This window comes from Perognathus longimembris, chromosome 1 (assembly GCF_023159225.1).
Source record: "Perognathus longimembris pacificus isolate PPM17 chromosome 1, ASM2315922v1, whole genome shotgun sequence".
Taxonomy (NCBI): domain Eukaryota; kingdom Metazoa; phylum Chordata; class Mammalia; order Rodentia; family Heteromyidae; genus Perognathus; species Perognathus longimembris.
The window spans coordinates 28,765,651-28,786,287 of NC_063161.1; the positions used below are offsets into that span (position 1 = coordinate 28,765,651).

The following is a 20,637-nucleotide window of genomic DNA, read 5'->3' on the forward strand; positions in this document are numbered from 1 at the left end:
ATTTTAGATGTGACTAGTGCTGTCCAATTGACTATGTTGTCTTCTAGTTTATGTACTAAGAGACAAATCTTGGGAACTTGACAGTGCCATATTGATTTCATGATTTATTCTGCTTTAGGCTACAATTGGCAATCAAAATAAAGATATCAGGGAGAGATTCTATAAAGTCACTTTCTGGTCATTTTCTTCAGTTAAATACAGCTATGCTAAGACCATCCAAATTCTGAAATATTACTATTTCGTTTGATGGCATTGCTGATCTGTTTTTTTGTTTCGTTTTGTTTTGCTTTGCTTTTTAATGCGTCCCTTTGAGTCCTAAAGTAAGCGTATTATTCTTTTTACACAGAGTCAGGTAAAATAGAAGCTAAACTTATTGAATAGGTGAATAGATGGAAGGATTTATAATGTAACGAGAGATTATATGACATTTTCTGGAGTTAATCATCTAAAATTGAAAACTTCATATCCAACAATGTAGATGAACATGTGACTTCAGTAAAGTGTTTGCTGAGGCAGCAGAGTAGAAGAGATTCCTGTATGTGTTTTGTCTTTTTGCCATTACAGATTGAGCCCAGGGTCTTGTATATGCTAGGCAAGTGCTGTAATCTAGGTTATATTCTCAGCCCTGCCAGTATTTTTTAAGTGGATTTTATCATATTATTTTTTCATGGTAATTTTCCGTAGCCATGACTATGGAAGATTGTACACTTTTTACTGTATTGACCATTGACATTGGTGTTAAATTCTCTTGTAAAAGGTGAAAGGTCATCAAATTTTTGTTTTGTGGAGGAAACTTTGTGATCCATACAAAGATTATAGTAGAATGTATTACAACTGGATGGAGGAGAGAAGAAAAGGATGTGGAATAATGCAGTAGATGTGGAATGGAGAGAATCCATTAATTTATCTCTTTGCCATACATGTGTTCCTTGTATTACACCAGATTCAAGGGATATGATGACAAACAAGCAAATTAAAGTCATACTTCAAAGAATTTATAGACAAGTGAAGGAGGTGCACATCAACCAAATCATCATATTAGTCAATGTAGCATTGCAGCTGTGATAAATGTATGGGAAAAGCAAAGTCAAAGTGACAGAAAGTCCCTCAGAGGTAAAATTGACAGAAATGATTTGGTTATTTGGGGAACAGAATAAATAGTAGACATTTTTTTCTTCTCTTTTCCTGATTCAAGCCAATTTCTTGGCAAAAATAATATATGTGAAATGCTATCAAAAGTGTATCAAGTAAAAAAATACATGGAACAGACTTAAAATGACCTTTTACCAAAAAGTGAAACCATTTGAAGCTGTGATTTATATATTATGATTTTGCAATTCATTTTCCACATTGTTTTCAGAGGTAATAAGCAGTTGATATTTGGAAAAGATACAGCTGACTGTAGTATAGATTTAAAACGCTCAAAAGAAAAAAATAACCATCAGTTGGAATAATGGTGTTTGGCTGATGTGGCATAATTGAGTCTATGTCATTCCATTTTTATTTTTTTTTCCATTCAGATGTTGCAAGAGCAATTGAATTACTGGAAAAGCTACAGGAATCTGGAGAAGTACCAGTACACAAGCTACAATCCCTCAAAAAGGTGCTTCAGAGTGAGTTTTGTACAGCCATCCGAGAGGTAGGACACTAAGATTGTTAATCATATTCATCCATATGCTTTCTGAATAGAAAGCATGCCTCTTCAACACAGTGGAAACAGTTAAGATTGGAACGTCATCTTAACTTTCTGTTTTTAGCTCCCTGGAGAGAGGATAAAATATAATTTAGCCTACTAAATTCTTAAATTAGAACCAGTTAGAATTTATGTATTTCTGTAGAAGCAAATGTTGGTCTTAGCTTACCAAATAAGGGACTTGATCAGAAATGGCTATGACTAATGAGAGTAAGATTTTCTCAGAGGAAAGAACATTCAACCAAGTCTTCTACAGATAAGTCTAAGACAATAACCTTCTATGGACAACAGTTATAATTAGGCAAACATTACTGTCTGGTGCAACAGTGGAAGCCTCTGAATAGGCTGGCATATTTTACAGGAAATTTTTGCTATGACTTCCTGCCCAATGGCCCCCAAGAAGAGTGAGCGTAAACAAGTGTTTTGGAGTGACAGCTTTAACATACCATTGACTTGTGGTAGAAATGACCCTACTAATAAATTTAATTGATTTCAAGGAAAGCCCTGTGTTGGGATCCATGATGCCCCTCCCCCAGCCCTGGGGAATGCGGCCCTGCTACCCTCTCTGGATCGGAATCCAGAGAAACCGGTTGGGCAAACAGCCCCCAACCCATTCTAGCCAGCCTGGCGCCTACCAACCCTGCCCTGGCTCTGCGCGCTCGAGTGAAGATAGCTCTTGGGGGTCAGGTGATACCTTTCAGCCTATCTACATCCTGGCCAAACCCCTCCCTCAGAATCATCTCCCCTTGTCCTTGTCTCAATAAAGTTAGTTTGCTCTAAGAAGCTAGCCCCGTTACATGTGTACGTCAGACTTCTAGCGGTAAGGAGGCGGGCACACATCTGCAGCCGGGCCACGTGCACGCCAGGTCGGCTCTGACTCCCCTGTTCCACTCTAGCTTATCTGCTGGTCGGATGACTAGGGGAGAGGGCGAGAAAGGGAGGGTGGAAAGAAAGAAGTAAGTACCCGAGCCGGGAGAGGCTAACAAGCCCAAAAGCCCTGTGCACTGTATAATCTATATCTATATAGCTAGCTACATCTATATACTCTTTAAATAACTAATTATAACTTGCCTATCAGTTACTAGATAATGATTCATTAATCAGAGGATAGCGCTCATAAATCCAGCATATTTACTTTTATAAATGTTACCAGTAAGAAATTACATAAGGCAGAGATACAAAATGTAGATCTAAATTGCAGCAAATACAACACAACTAAACTGTAAAATTCACTGGGATTTGATTTATGCTATGCTTGGTTTTTAGTAGGCTACTCTTAACTTTTATTAATATTGAACATAAGTAAATTACCATAATTACTTCTCTAAGTTTTAACCTACATATTGATCAGATGCTGAAAGGAAATGATTGAATGTACCTGTTTTCTTCCACTGGCTTTTCCTCAGTGGGACAAGTATGTCTAGAAACCTTATGAGCCTCCCCTAAGTGAAACTCCTTTAAACTCTACCACTCTCCAGGCTGGGGAATGTCTGGCCACTGGGATGTATGAGATTCCCCCAAAGTCATCTAGCACAAGATGGGACAGATACCTCTGCTTTTTCTATGCTTTCTTTCAGTTGCCCATAGTCATCTGCCTGCAAGGATAATTTTGTATGGCTCACAATTTTATGTTGTAAATGTTCAAATGGCTCTTGGCAGAGAAAAATTTGTCCAACAAAGGCTAAGTTTCCTATGCTCTTTTTTCCTGTCTTTTGAGTGTCATTTCCCTGAGATTCCGTGGTCAATATTTCCTTTTAAGAGATGTTATTACTTGTACTGGGTGTAGCATTTTGCAGTGCACAGAACTTACTAAAGGAGATGATGTATCAATATTGACCTCTGCATATTGAGTATATTGTAGGGTCATGGTCCATTCAAGGGACCCACATTCAAGCAACATGTATTCTAATTGGAAAAAATAAATCTGATTAAGGAAACACACATACAATAGGATATCAGAGTGTGAGGTGAATAAAGAGAGTTAAAACAGTATTGAAGAGAGAAACTCAAGTTAGGAAGGCCAGAAAAAAAATAACTAAATGATAAGACAAGTCACATAAGTACTAGGAGTTACCTCTTCTAGAAGAACAAAATCATGAATACAAAAACTCAGAGACAAGAATGGTCTCAGAACATTGACAAAAACATCCTAAAAGCCAGTATGAAGACAATAAAATGCACAAGTTAGGCTTCCTGGAGCTGGAGAACAGATCACATAAACCTTGAAGGCTACATGAGGACATTGCCCTTGATTCTAAATATGATAGGAGACTCTTGGAGTATTCCAGACCTGGTTTTTTCCAGAAAAGGTTTCTCTGGCCACTGGAAGAACACAGTTGTTTAGAAACAAGGGAATAAGCAACCATAGTAATAAGGAGATGAAGTAAGAATTTACATGATGGATTTTTGAACAAAGGTAAGAACAGTAAAAATACAGGGAAGTTGCCAGTCTCCAGGTATGCCTTTGAGACCAAAAGCAACATTGTTGATGTACTGGATAGACAGCGTGTGAGAAGTTTCAGTGGATTCTTAGGTTTAGGCTTGAATAATTATATGAATGGTATCATGAACTTCAAGTCTTTTGAGGTGCTTTAGGTTTGGAGAATATCATCTAAGAGTTCTGTTCTATGCCTAGTAAATTGATCACTTTTTTTATATAAGTCTAAGTAGACATTTCAGACATTGAAGTCTAAAGTCAAAAGGAAAGAAACTAGGTTAGAGGTTGTTAATGTGGTATAGATACCTGTTGAAAGAAACACAGGCTAATCTAAGTACATGATTTATACATATAGAAATATCACAATGCCACACATTATTTTGTATAATGAATACACACTAATAAAATAATTTTAAATGGTATGCTAATAAAACAGGAAATAGGAGTCAAAAAGGAAATATGGAGATTTATGTAGGCATCATGTCTTACAAAACTTGATCATAAGGAAGGGAGTTTGTGTACCATTAGAGTCCATGCAAGTTTATAAACTCATCTGTAGGTAAACTAGAAATGTCAGAAGGAAAAAACAGCAATACAATTTATCATCCTTACACTTGATAAAAATCTGAGGTCTTAAGAGTAATTTTGTGTTAATAATAAATTTCTTTGTAACTATTTTGCTCTTAAAGGCAATATATGTTGTATAGATATTGTGAAATGTCATTCTCTCTTGAGTAGCATTTCACACCAATGGTATGGAATTGCCTGTGTAGAGATGTCTTTTTCTTATTCTCACTATGCTGATTTACATTTACTATGAGAAGTAATGGCAAAACAGGTGTGTATAAAACAATTCTGAATAGTATCCTTAATCTTGCTAATGAAAACTTCCCTAAGATTATAAAATATGGGTACACATTGCCAGATAAGTATATGAAAAGTCAGTAAATAAAAATGAATCTAGGAAATGTTGACAGTACATACCTGAAAATGAACTTGATTTGAGCCAAGAGCATTTTCATGCCAGGTCTCCATTATGCTGGCAAGAAACCATTGAAATTTTTGGCTCTTTTGAAAAGAATGCTCAGATTTTGTTAAAATTGTCTGACTTTTTCAGAAGTACCTCCTACTTAGTAACTTAAGGTGATCTCGGTTACACTTATCAGAGCAAAAATTTAAAAATAGAGAATGGATACAGACCACATCACTACTAACATTGTAAACTTTTGCTAAAATTATCTTTTGTGGGCTTAATTGCAATTATTATTATATATTGAGGTAATCTGATACTTTGCTTATATTTCAGTAAGAAAATCACCACCACTGAATCAGCTCTGGGCATGTAGCACTTACATGAGGAAAATAATTTGGTAAAATGTGATAGGTTTTTTTTTTTAAAAAAAAAAGCAAAAAACAACTACATCTTAAAATAAATCAGAGGTTTTCTTTATTTTAACCATTTTTTCTGTGATTTCTAAAACTAACTTGTAAAACAGATATTTTCTTCATTTGACAGAACTCACATGTATCCACCAAACTAACAAATTTCATGTTTGAACCTAAAATGCAGAACAAATTGGTAGTCAGCCAAAACGGCGGTCCCCTTTGGCCAGAAGATGTTGTACCTTGGTATTTTCTAATATGGTATAATGATAAATTAAAAACAAACAAATAAATCGTCTCCATGTGGCCATCATTTTGTGGTTGTCAATGGAATTAGAAAAAATTTCCAGTTATTCTTATCTCAAACTGTAGTTGGGTTTCTATATCTATCCCCCTTTAAAACTAGCCATGTTTGGCGGCTTCAGCCAGTAATATGGGAATGGGTGAGTTGTAGTTCACCTCCTCCTGGAAGCCTGAGTAAGTGAGTCCCTGTGTTTTTTCCCTTTGCTAGGTAGCAAGTAATACCTATGATACATTATCAGCTTAGGTTTCAGAGGCAGAAACTGGGAAATGATGTTTTAGCCAACTCTTAATGAACATATAGCCAAAGGAAGAAATAAACTTTATTACTCAACACTCTCAGGACTTTAAGATTCTCATATTATGGCATAAACTTGACCAGACTGGCTGACAGTGCACTATAAATAGCTTGGATAAAGGTTCTATGTAGAATTAACATTTTAACTGGTATTAAAATAAAAATTAATGCTTACAAATTTATTTTTACTGAGTACTGATACATCTTTTGAAAATTTTATGAAATTAGTGTCCATTAGATGCTTCATAGATTTTTTTGAGAGGTTTGGGATATATATTTTACTTATTTCTATATTATATCTTACTTTCTCCTATTCTTTTTGTTGTTGTTCTTACTGATAATAGAATGTCTTATTGATTCAGCACCAGTTCCTGTCTCCTAGAAGTCCTATACCATTTCATTATATGTGGAAGTCTTAGACTTAAAGATATAGTGAAGCTGCTATAAAATTTAGACTTGATCCATCTAATATTGACGTGTCCTTCCTCATCAGTGAGATTTTCCATTTTCTTTGTATGTTAACTTAAAAATATTTCGTATTAGCTTTGAGTAGTTATACAAAGAAATTGTCATTCAACAAGTCAAAATGTCTTTATCAATGTCACACCTTTAAAATTTTTCACCCAGTCTTCTCAACCCATCCCTTCCCTGACTTTTCTTAATTTTGTAGGATATACATTGAATTTTTATGTCATTCTCCCCCATGTCTTTTCTTCATTTGTTTATCCTTTCCCCATCCCTTTCAAGTATCCATTTCCTGTTCATGTTCATTTTGTTCAATAATGGCTTCTGCATTTTTAAGTAGTTACACTGTTTTAGTTTTCCCCTAAATCTACTTTATTTCAGTTAATACACCAATGCACTTGTGCGTAAATAAATCAATTTTGCTTTCACATATGAGAGAAAACACAACCTTGGTGTCTCTGGGATAGACTTGCTTCACTTAAAATGATATTTTCTAGGTCCTTCCATTTCCTTACAGATGATGTAATATCATTCTTTCTAATGGAGTATAAAATTCCACTGAGTGTATATATCACATTTTCTTGATCTATATGTCCAGTGAGGGGCATCTGGGTTGATTCCGTACTTTAGCAATGATGAATAGTGCTGCAATGAATATGAGTGTGCTGATGGCTTTACTGTATCCTGGTTTGTGGCCTTTTGGATAAATTCCTAGAAGTAAAATTGATGAATCATCGGGCAGTTGTATGTTTAGATTTTGAGGAGCTTCCATATTGCTTTCCAAAGTTGTTGAACAAGTTTACATTCCTACTAGCACTATGTTAGGCTTTGCTTTTGCCCACATCCTTGCCAGTATCTGTTATTGTTGTATTCTTGACAATGGCTACTCTAATTGGGGTGAGGTGGAATCTCAGTGTTGTTTTGGTTTGCGTTTCCTTTATGACCAGAGATGTTGAGTGTTTCTTCATGTGTCTGTTGGCTATTGTTACATCTTCTGAGAAATCTGTACTTTAATCATTAGCCCAGTTATTAATTAGGTTGTTGATTCTTTGAAATTTTCTTTTCTGAGGGCTCTCTAGACTGCGAATTTCTGTAGTACAATTTCCCTCCAGGGCCATGTGGCAAAAGTCACCATGAGGCACATTGTCAGATCAGGGAAAACAGTAAATCATTAACGCAGTGTTGCAGCCAAATTGACCAAGGCTAGAATTTCAACTTGACTTATTTTTAATTTCTCTAGAATTTGTTATTAGCTCCAAATAATGGGAACCCTACCAGTATGACACTGTCTTTGTTATCAAGAGATCATATATGCAAAGTCGCCCTGCACGGTGTCTGAGATAGAACTACACAGTCAGTAGATGGTAATATTAATAAGGCAAAGCCACAAATCACCCTTAGGTATAGTGTTTTAATAAATCAGGACTTGAATAGCAGGTAGAAGGAGAAATTAGTGTCTGTAAGCTGTATCTAAGAAAGCACACAAGACAAAGAAACCTACATTCCTTACTCTGCTATCAATTATTAAAGCAAAATAAACAGAAACACTGAATCCTAATTTTATAATTTTTTGAGCATGAGAGTGTTTTGTGAGATTTTTGCTCAATGCTATTCTGAGTTTCTTAATTTACTGTGTGAAACAAAATCTTGAGGACAAACTAATGCTTTGTGAGAGACTTAATGATTGATTGCATGATAGAGCCTACCATGAATTTCCCTGAAAAATCAAATACTTAGACCAATTGTAGCAAGAGGAGATAGAAATAGGATAATAGAAGAGAGAAGAGTTAGAGAAATGGAGAGTTGGAAGAAATAAAGAAAAGGAGACAGAAGGAAGGAACAAGAAAAGAAGGGGAAATGGGGGAAATGAAGGAAAGACAGAAGAGAGAGGAAGAAAGGGAGAAGGAAAAAGATGAAGGCAGATAGGCTTGCTGATGCTGAATTATGAATTAATGTAGTATACTATTAAAGGCCAGAAATAGTATTTACAGTGAATTCAGGAAAATTTGGGTTGCCTTCTTGCTTGGCCACTTAACTGTGTAATCTTCATATTACTAAAATTTAGAAAATTGTATTTTCTTATTATAAGAGAAAAAATAAGATATGAAAACTTCATGGGAAGATTAAAAGCAAAATGCAAGAAAACATGAAATGCTTTAATATAGTGCCTAACTAAAATAGGAAAGAATTAAGAAATTATAGTTATCATGGATAATAATGATGAGGTCCAGATTGTTCTAAAAATATTAATTCAGAAAAGAATAATCTATGTTTTAATCATGAAACATGGCAGAATTTTTCATAAAGGAAGATATTAACACACTGTAGTACTTTTAGAAGAATGTAACCTGTATATATGAGTTAGATACATTGTCATATAAAGACAAAGCCAAAATAATATTTAATGAAGAGAATACAATTACATAAGGTTTGTCACCCAGTATTTGATTGGATAAGGGAAGGAAAAGAACTGTGTCAGAACACTAGGTGAAAAATGAAAGAATAAAGAAAATTAAGGGATAAGTAGAAATATCCAATACTGGATTTGCTTCAAGTGTAAAAATATTCCAGCACCAACAGCAGAGGCTAGAAGGATGGGAGTTTCTTTTATTTATAGGTACCACTTGATGTTTTGATACATATATTCCTTTCATTCAAATCAATTCAAATAGCATACCCATCACCTCATATACTTGCCATTGATTAGTGTTGTGACTTTACCAAGACCCTTTTCTAGCAATTTTGAAAAACCTTATTATTAGCTACAGTCCCTCTGCTGGACAACAGCACATCAAAAGGTATTTCTGCTGATTGTATTTCTGTGCCTTTTGATCATCCCTCCCCCCACATCTTCCTTCTCCATTTCCATTCTACTGTTTATTTCTATTTCTCAGAGCAGCTTCTTTTCTGTATCCTTCTATTCGCTTCTTTTTTTTTTCTTTTTGGTTTGATATCATGTATGATGGAACTATGCAGGGTTTGTCTTTCTGTTTCCAAGTTCATCCAACTCACCCCAAAGGACAGGGTTTCACTCATTTGTAGTGCTGAATACTGTGGCATTTAGAGTGATTTTTATTCTTAGCTATAATGTGCTGTTAAAACAAAGTATAGATAGCTCTTTGATTCCAATTTAATTGGAATATGACTACTCAGCAGTCAGAATGCTAGTTCACTTACTAATTCTATTTTTAGCATATTTTTCATGTTTTTTTAATCATTTTTATCAGCATATAGTAGTTGTATAGAGGTTTCATTGTGAAATTTCTGTACATACATAGAAGGTGCCCTGCTCAAATTCACCTACACACTTCCCCTCATCTTTCCTCCTTCCCATAAAACAATGTCAACAGTTTCATTATTCTATTTTCATCTATCTATACTTATATATAAAGTTACATATATAATATAAAATATATTATACTTATCATTAATACAATTTATAAAGCTCTATGTGTATATATATACATGTATAGAACCATATTAATATTCTTTCACATTCTAGCTCATCTTCTACTCCCTTGCAAGTAACCAATCCCAATCAGATCCTGCTTTCCTTACCTGCTATTCGTTGTTAAGGACTAGACTCTGCATATACTGGTATTAGAACTAGGAAATTGAAAAGGAATACCAAAATCGAGAGACACAGGGTTAAAAAAAAAAGACAACTACAAAAGCAATACTTGCAAAACTGTTTGGTGTAAAAGAACTGAACAACTCACGAGGGGGGGGCAGGGAAAGGGGGAGGAGGAGGGGGAATGAGGGACGAGGTAACAAACAGTACAAGAAATGTATCCAATGCCTAACCTATGAAACTGTAACCTCCCTGTACATCAGTTTGATAATAAAAATAATAATAAAAAAAAAGACAGAGCATGAGATTTGTCTTTCTCACTTTGTATCATTTTGCTTAACAGGATGATCCATCAATTTCCAAGCAAACTATGAAATTTCATTTTCTTTATGGCTGAATAATACTCCATTGAATATGTCTGCCACATTTTCTGGATCCATTCATTGACAGATAAGCACCAAAGATAATTCTGACTATTGTAAATAGTGGTGCTATAAATATGGGTGTGCAGGTATATGTCAACTGTATGGTGACTTACATTCCTTCATAGACACACCCCAAAGTGTTATAATTGTGCCTTATTTTAAAATTTTTAAGAATTATTACTCTTTTCCAGAGTGTTGGTAAAATGTTTATTTCCACCAGCAGTGTAAAAAGATTTCTTTTTCTCCATACACTCATGAATACTTGCTGTCTTTGTTGCTTTTGATAATGGCAATTCTAACTAGAATGTAATCACACTGTGGTTTTGATTTTTATTTTGCTGATGATTAGTGAAATTGAGTATTTTCCCTTTGAATACTTTCTTTTGAGAAAAATTTTTTACCTGTTTTTAATTGGCTTGTTGAATTTTCTACTATTAAATTCCTTATGTATTCTGTAACATTAGTTTCTGACACATATCTGAAAACATTTTTGTTTATAACATTTAAAAATGAAGCTCATATAGAGATTTCAGTTGTTAGCAAAGTAACAGGTAACATAGATTCACCAACAGTATTTATTTAGCTTTACTTTTTCTTTCCTTTTTGCACAAAATATAGCAAAATTTAAAAGATACCTTTTATTATATAGGTGATATACACATGGTTTACGGTAAAGGGTAAAGGGTACATTTCTTTTATGGACAATGCCACCCCCTTACTCTAGCAAATATTTTTTTTATTAAAGTATTTAAATTTAAACATTTTTGTTTACTTGTGAGTGCTAGGAAGACAAGAATTTTTCACTGCACCTTCTTTTCTGAAATGTTTTGATATGTTTTTAATGTTTTTCTTTTGAGTAGCGTGGCTGCCTAATGTAAAATTATTACCCTCCTATGAGGGCCTCTAGAATAGCATTGCTTTCAATGGAATAAGGAAAAATGTATCTCGCACTATGTTTATGCATGACTTTCTGTTCACATTAAACATAGCTTAAGTTGGCAAATGTCAGAGCAAAGCAAACTGATGATTTACATTTTCTTTGATTTTATTTGCATTACTAACTGTGATAGAACACAAAAGGCAGACTGTTCCCTGGGTGAATAACTTTACTGCCAAGGAGTACATACAGTCAAGAAAACATATATTTTTTAGAATCCTGAGAATAAATCCCACAATATAGATTTTTTTCCTTGGAGAAATATCAAGTCTTAGAAGGATGGAATTTTACCCAAACTTGTATTTTCTCCACCATGAAAGTCTTGACACCTTCTGAGCCAAAGAAACCATAAATAACTAGAAAAAACCCTATCAAGTCAAGTTGTCTAGAAATGCTTGGACTGGTGGATTATATAGGGCCAGAACAAAAATGAAAGCCACGACTCTGTGTGGCTTGGTATAACCTGTTCCTGAACCATGACATTTCTCTAATATTTTGAAACCAATTGTGGTGAAAATATGAGCTGTCATTACTCCCATTTTTTTTTGAGCAACTGGGTAAAAAGTGTCATTGTTTCAGGAAACTCTGAATTTTTTATCTGTCATATGAATGCTAATGTCTTATTATGCATGTGAATGATGCCTCACAGATAGCATTAAGGCCAAGTTGTTCCAGACAGTGAAAAGTTTCTTCTTCAAGCAAAATTCCTAATGGAAAAATCTGGTACAGAACACATATGGAATCTGTATATATGGAGCTCAAGGGCTGTGCAGATCCTTTTTTTTAGTGCTTTGATCACACAAATAAGTGTCTGGATCTAAGTTGGAGCTTGATTAATCTGAAGAAGCCAGAAGCACTTACTACTTTAACCAAACACGTGCTGCATTAGCATCAAAGATGTCCAGTTATTCTTTAAAAAACCTCGCTTTGCAAAAAGTTGTTTTTAAAAATTGGAAAAAAAATGTGTTCCTTTTACTTTCTAAAATGTCTTGATTTCCCATAGGAAAAGTTAATGCAGTTTAGTTGGGTCGGAAATTTCACTTTGTTCATTTTTTAAAAGAAAGGAAGTCAGAAGCTTAAGACAATTTGCAAAAGCAATTAATGCATGTAGGAAGACTTATTATTTTTGTAGATGTTGGGCCTAAAGAATGAGATCTAACAATTCCAGGTCATGTGGTCTAGTAGAGTGCTTTGAAAATACCTGCCAAAAAGGAGGAAGAAAAGTTAACAAATTAGCAGTGCTAACTTGTGACCCTTCCTGAAAAAAGGCACTAATGGACTTGAAAGTTAAACACACACACACACACACACACACACACACACACACACACACACACACACACACAAAGTATGTTGTCAGTCATCCAGGGAGATGACCTACAAACACTGTCTACCAAAATGGAAAACTTTGTTTTTTAGGATTAGTTCTATATAATGATTTAAAATTTAAAGAAAAATTAGTAGGTTTGGATTTTATTATTATTATTTCCCAAAAAGCAAGCAAAGTATACAAGGAAAATAATAGACACATAATCCCATACAATAGGTGAAGTAGTTCAATGTCAAATGCAAAAATTTAAAAATGCTTACACTTGTGTTTAGCCTATTATTGTTATTGTTACAACAATTTATCTTTATAATAAATGGGAACCAGGAATTCCAAGATTAAACTGTTTGCATCTGACACCTGATGAGATTTCATGTTTTATATTTACATGGCAGAAGGTAGAAGGGAAAAGCTAGTAAGCTAGCTTTGGTGCCTCTTTTACTAGGATCTAATTAGGAAAGAAATGTTATAGACTAATCAATTACTTTATACCAGAAATGTCTTAATTCTATCACATGGCAATACATGAATTTCGAAGCCAACACATTCAAACCATAGCAACACACTTCAGTAGACTTTATTTGAAATAACTCCATGGTTTTAGATTCTCAAAAGCATCTATGGTATCTTCTTTTACTCCTCACCTTTAAAATAAAGACTAATTTTTGATAAGAATTATGATTTTTAGCTGAGAAAATTTTGCATCACTAGTTAATATCTTACCTAGGGTCTAGATGGAGAGAACACATTAAATGTAAGACTGAATGAAGAGAGGAAAACAAACACTGTTAGGATTCAGATGTCTAAGACATTTGCATCATCACCAGGAAACTGGTATCTTAGTACTACATTTGCATTTGCTTGATCACTAATTTGTTAATATACCTACTTGTAGAACTCAGCCATATGTTATTTTTTCGAGGAACATATATTCCTGTGTTTGCGTACTAGCCTGTCTTTTCACATGTATTATACAAATATAGTAAAACCCATTGAAATAATACTAATGAAGAATAAATATGCACACTGAAGTTTCTAAGAGTATGATCAATGTAATTAGAGAAATGGCAAAAGCAGACTGACTACAACTCTCATTAAAAATGTTTTAAAGCATAGTTTATTGTTGTTTCTGCAGCATTATCTGCATACAGAAAAAGTTATCTCAATATAGAAAGGGTTCCTCACCATCATCATGTCACTTTGTAGTAGCCAGAACAGGGTCTGTGTTGCAGAAACCATTTGTAATTGCAGTAATGGGTCAGTGATCTCAAAGATATCTAAACAGATGCTTACAAATAGTCTACAAAGACTCTGAAGGCTGTTAGCATCACTGTTATGTAAATACTCAGTCCAAGCCTTTATTTTCTATTACAAATGATAAAATAAACAGTGCATGTTTCCAGAAGCTTATAATTACATGTACTCACACAGTAGTTCAAAATTATAGAGTCTTTGGAGACACAGTATTTTAATCAGTCAGATAAAGTGAACATTCTGTCTTCTGTTGAGATTTCAGGACTAGAAATGAGAACTTCTATTTTTAGCATTATAGATGATAACTGTTTTTCCCCCCTCAGGGAACAAGTCATTTAACCTTTTCCTCCTTCAGTATTGCCAAAATACATGGAAACAAGTCTATTCATGTAATCTCACTGTTAAGTTTCACCAGGCCACTGCTAAAATTTGCTATTACTGGTGTGCATAAGAAAAACAAAATGAAATTAGCATTGTTTATGTTTCAAATATATGCAAAACAATTCCTTTTTCCCCCTTCTCCCTTCCTTCTTCTCTTCCTTTCAGAGAAATATTCAAGATTTGAAGCTGAAAACTTGACATCTTTTCCTCATCATTACTAGGCCTTGCTTTTTGCATATGTATTTTCCTAAAAGATATTTATTTAAAATGATGTATAATATATTATACTTGTGAAATATCTTCATGATTTTTAAACTTAGTAGCAAGTTACTAAGATTTTTAATCACATTTATTGTTGTTTATTTGTTTTGGCACTGTGTGGTATTCCTTATCTTACTTCATTAGACTTATCTTACTTCATTAATTCATTTTCCATCAAGTACACATTCAAGTTGTTTCTCAACTTTCATTATTAGGATTAGTGTTACATAAGATATATCTGAGTCATTTGTTAGATATCTGAAAACTTTTTTGAGTTTACAGGCAGATGTAGGATTTCTGGGTCGTAAGACATTGGAATGTATGGTATATTAAAGGTAATCTCAGTTTTCAAAGTTGGTTTTTCTAGCATAGATAACCAAATATATGTCTGCATTATTTCCAACACATAAAGACCTCTGAATCTTTAGCGAGTGAATGAACTAAAGTGGTATCTCATTGTAGTCATTATTTGCATTTATTTCGATCTTTATATTTGTTCGATATCCATTCTTGCAATTATTTCACCACTTTTTTTCATATTTATACTGATCTTCTATATGCAAGATGTCCTTGGGTATCTTCCGTAGTATTACTTTAGTGGTGATTAGTTGTTTTAGTTTATCATGGAATGTTTTTATTTGCCCTTCAATTATGAATGAAAGCTTGGCTAGATAAAAATATTGGGTTGGCAGTTGTTTGCTTTGAGTGCTTAAAATACATCATTCCAAAACCCTCTTTGCTTTTAATGTTTCCACTGAAAAATTTGCTGTTATTCAGATAGTTTTTCCCCCATGTAAGTATTAGGCTTTTTATCATGAGCAAACTTAAATTCCTTTCTCTATTTTCTGTGATTAAAGTTTTGGTAATAATATGTCATGGGTATCTAGTTTTATGATCTGGTTTATTGGGGGTTCTAAAAGCCTGTGTACCTGCATGGGCTTTTCTTTTTAAGATTTGTGAAATTTTCTGCTATTATTCTATTAAGTATTTTCAGGGAAATAGATCTGGAAAAATGATGATGATTGAAGTAAGTCAGGCTTATAGAGGCAAAGGATGCACGTTTTCAATCACATGCGGAAAGTAGATCTAAATTATAACTACAAATCAAAACATTTAAAAAGTCATATGCACATATATTCAAACATACTAACTTAAGTATGGTGCATTCAGGGCAGGATTCCAATGGTATAAGCCTATTCAGGAAACTGCAATTTGTTGTTTCAGATAGGTGGTGTGGTCAAGGTGAGGGGGTAGACTCCTCAAATTTCCAGAATGTGTTAGAAATGCATTATTCTGTTAAATCTATTCTTTGAATGATAGTCTAGTAGTAAATTCTCTGTGAATATTTACGACCTCCCTTTTACAAAAATTATTATGATTTTTACATTTATGTGGTTCTCTAACTTTATGTGAAAACAGCAGCATTTAAATGGCAAAAAAAATGGAGAGCAAAGAAAAATGGGAAACAAATGGAGACAGAATTACAGTCATAATATTGAGTTAAGAAAACTGAAGGAGCTAAGAAAATTGAAGAGATGGGTGTATTTGTGGGGAGGGAGATGGAGGAAAACTGACCTGTTGAACTGAAACTCCTCTCTACAATTGCCTGCCGATAGTTAAAAATAATTTTTAAAATAATAATGTATTTCTTTTCCTATGAATATCACTTGTGGGTTTTTCTGTCTGTATTTTCACGTGTGTTTTAAACTGTGTTTTGACTGAAAATTCTGTACTGATGATAGATTTAATGGAAATGTTTTTGTTGCCGTGTTAATCACGTACTCACAGTGGTCCATTGGTTAAATTCTTGCTCCTCAGATAATGGCATTGTTGGGAGCTAGTAGGATAGTTAGAAGTAGGGCTGGGTAGAAAGAATGACATCTGTAATGCTGTGTTCTAGAATGGGATACTGGAGCATCCACCATTTCCCTTTTCTTTCTGCCTCCCAGCTGCTAGATATTCAACATCTTTGTCTGCCATTTGCCATGTTCTGTCTAGCCAGTAGCTAAAACAGTGAGCCATACAACCATGGGTTGAAACTATGCAAGCAATTATCCTGAATAAATCTTTTTTCCTTTTAAGTTGATTATTACAAATATTTTGTCACCAAAACAGAAGTCTGTCTTAACACAACTCTACTGTGTTACTTGTCTGTAAGGTGCCTTTCAGGGACAAATTCTTCTTTTTTTTTTTTTGGCCAGTCCTGGGCCTTGGACTCAGGGCCTGAGCACTGTCCCTGGCCTCTTCCCGCTCAAGGCCAGCACTCCGCCACCTGAGCCACAGCGCCCCTTCTGGCCATTTTCCATATATGTGGTGCTGGGGAATCGAACCAAGAGCTCCATACGTAGGAGGCAAGCACTCTTGCCACTAGGCCATATTCCCAGCCCAATAAATTCTTAATTTACTTTTTAAGTAGATGATGTTTTTTAGGAACATTATTTAAGAAATATTCCTCTATCAATACTTAAGAAATATTTACATATACTTTCTACTGATGCATTTTTTAAATTTTCCACACATGCATCTTAATTTTGTATATAGCAGGAGGTATATAGATCCAAGTTTCCTTCTCCATAGGACAACTTTGGCCTCATTTATTGAATAATACATAATTTCTGTTAATCTTTTATCCTTATATATCACACACCCCACACATAAATCTGTTTCTGGGTTCTCTGATTAGTTGATTTATTTATCCCTTTATCAAAACTACTATTTTACTTATTTTGAAGATCCAAGGCACTGAGTACAAGAAAAGAGATAGCATATAGTTTTCATTCTAAGTATTTTATTTTAGTGGAAGGACTTTCTGTTTGTGTATGTGTAAACATGCCTCTGTGTATATGTGTGCATATGTGTGTATGTGTGTAATAAAAGTAAGCCATTTATGGGTCATTGAATAATGATGAGTTTTTGCCATGAAGAAAAGATTGTGATGCTTCCAAATCTGCTATTTTTCACCTGAGGTATAATGGGAACAGGAAGGGGGAAAAGGTGACTTACAGACTACTAGTCTGAAAAAGGAGAACAGCTTCAAATGTTTGACACTGGGGTTTATTCCTTTCCTTAAGGTTAATTATGGTTTTAAGGAAGAGACAACTTTCAGACTAAAGTTAGAAAATGTCTACTAATTATAACAATAAATTAGCACTTAACATATCTGCCAGAAAATGAGCATTCAGCAAGTATTTGTTAGACACAGGAAAACTTCTTTGGTATGATACATTTTCATCAGTGTACAAACACATACTTGAATTTCACTTAAAATTTTTTGAGTTTTCTGATTGGACTCTGAGTTCATACACCCAAGGAAAACATACTAAAAACTTGTAGCTCAGAATGAGATCTTAAAGTAGCTTTTACCCTCAACAAATTATTACAATAAAAATTGTCAGTTCTTTCGTACTTCAGTTCTTTTGTATTTGAATATATGTGTATAGAGTACAAACGTATAATATATTTTTCAAATGCATAATACATAGATTTTCATATAGTGAGTATATAAAATTGTATTTCATGTAAAATTAATGCATATGGGTTAAAAGGGAACTCTAGACTTACCTGAGAACTTGTTATACTTACCTTTTATGAAACTGATAAAGTAATAGACCTATTTCCCCCCAGAAACTTGGTACGTACAAACATTTGTATTAAAAAATAAGAAATCTGTGGGCTGAGGATATAGCCTAGTGGCAAGAGTGCCTGCCTCGGATACACGAGGCCCTAGGTTCGATTCCCCAGCACCACATATACAGAAAACGGCCAGAAGCGGCGCTGTGGCTCAAGTGGCAGAGTGCTAGCCTTGAGCGGGAAGAAGCCAGGGACAGTGCTCAGGCCCTGAGTCCAAGGCCCAGGACTGGCCAAAAATAAATAAATAAATAAGAAATCTGTTAAATCTGAAACAGATCCCTTTTCCTACTTTGATATCCTATAACTGCCTAATAGGATAAATTACAGATGAGTTAACAAGATGCAGAAAGTACCAAAACAAAGCATGCTGAGTCTTACTTCACACATACGTGCCATGGATAGCAATGATAACAGAATATTGTGATATGTGGGGACAATTAAACTTGTTATTCCCTACTTATTAAAAATGAGTTAAGGGCTGGGAATATAGCCTAGTGGTAAAGTGCTCGCCTCATATACTTGAAGCCCTAGGTTCGATTCTTCAGCACCACATATATAGAAAAAGCCAGAAGTGGAGCTGTAGCTCAAGTGGCAGAGTGCCAACCTTGAGCAAAAAGAAGCCAGGGCAGTGCTCAGGCCCTGAGTCCAAGCCCCAGGACTGGCAAATAAATAAATAAATAAATAAATAAATAAATAAATAAATAAAAAGTAAAAATGAGTTAAAATAAATGAAAAATTGCATTATGATTCATGATCCTCATTTGTATCAAGGTGTCACTAATAGCAACAATCCTTATTTTAAATTTTAGCCTTCTTGTTCTTCCTTTGCCTCAGTTAACACAGAATCCTCAGGGCTATTATAAAGACAACAAATCTTCATGGAGATAATATGAGAACATTTACTATAAATGCAGCAATATTAACAAATCTTACCTTGCAGGGTCCTTGATCGAAAAAGTATTATGTTAATTTTTCTTGGCAATCAGGTGTTCTCTAGTTATTGTTCACTCCTCGTTTCTGAAAGTTAATTGTAATTTATTTCTCTTACAATTTCTTTGGATATCATGCATTTCCTCACCTTGGGGAGCATAATTATCTCTGTGTTCAGAACAGAGCTTAACCAATTATCACTGAACACTGAGCAAACAGGGACTGCTAGGTATTGACTAAAACAGACTTTCTCGAACAAGCTAAAAAACATGTCCTTCATTCAAATATTATAAAGGATTGTCATTACTTATATTCCAATGAAAATTAAATTAGATGAACAATACTTCAGAAATTTGGAGGTCTTTGGAAATTATGAGTAAACCAGAGTATCTCAACAGAACTTTTTAATAATAAATATTTTAAATGTTTAAAGATAGTCTCAAGAGAGGACAGTAATTTATTAATTACTATGGCTGAAGAGTTGCATTCATGAGTATGATTCAAATCACATTGTTTACATTTCATGCAAAACACCTTGTCAAGCATCCATAATTATTCAAATAATAATTAACAGAAAAAAATTTATTTAGAATGTTCATTTGCCTTAATTAATTTTGACACCATATTACAATTGAAGGAGGCATTTTTCAAGATCTCCATGACTATAAAACTATAAATTATAGAATCACTGAATGATACTTAATATTCAAGGTTCTGTCTTAGAAAAGATAGGCTTAGGTAACAAGGTATGGATTTAATTATCATGGTATAAGGATAAAACAAATCAATTTATCTCACTTATATTTTTGCAGTTTCAGATTCAAAAGTAAGATCTGATACTATTTGGTCATGTAACAATATAAGAATTTTTTTCCAACTTGAAATTCCGTATGGTGAGCATTGAACTCTCATTTAGCTACAGCCTAAAAAAAAATAACAAACATGGTCAGAACATTAATTTTCTCTTTGCAATTATTAGATAATCACAATGACTAAGAATGAAAAAATAATTTAAGTATCAACTAATATGCTTATATTATACTTTATAAAAAGACTTTACTTTCATTAAATTTTCAGTCACAGAGAAGTTCATGTTTGCTTGTTGTAAGATTCTATAAAGTTTTATTACCCTTATGTAGTTGTTCAAAGTAGTTGCCATTTATGAAAGCAGTTCATGATTACATCTTAATCAATGTTACCTATTTCAATATTATGACCCATCCTTCATTTTCCTCTTCTTCCCTTCATTTGTCTACTTCTCTCCCTTTAACTTCACCACATCCCTATTGAGCAGCTGTTTTCTGATTTTTATCTTGCTGAACTTTTACTTTGCATTTCTAAGAAA

General features: G+C 34.0%; 1 protein-coding gene across 3 annotated transcripts in view; it reads left to right on the forward strand.

Moving 5' to 3' along the window:
• The window catches only part of Lin7a (lin-7 homolog A, crumbs cell polarity complex component), a 129,082-nt gene that overhangs the window by 40,098 nt on the left and 68,347 nt on the right, over positions 1 to 20,637 (forward strand). Inside the window, exon 2 of one of the 3 annotated variants that reach the window (XM_048358962.1) lies at positions 1,521 to 1,639. The exons of 1 other annotated variant lie outside the window; for it this stretch is intronic. In XM_048358962.1, coding sequence (XP_048214919.1) covers positions 1,521 to 1,639 — 119 coding nt within the window. Of the gene's footprint in view, positions 1 to 1,520; positions 1,640 to 20,637 lie in introns of those variants that run through there. One more of the 3 variants, XM_048358980.1, reaches the window with a different exon arrangement.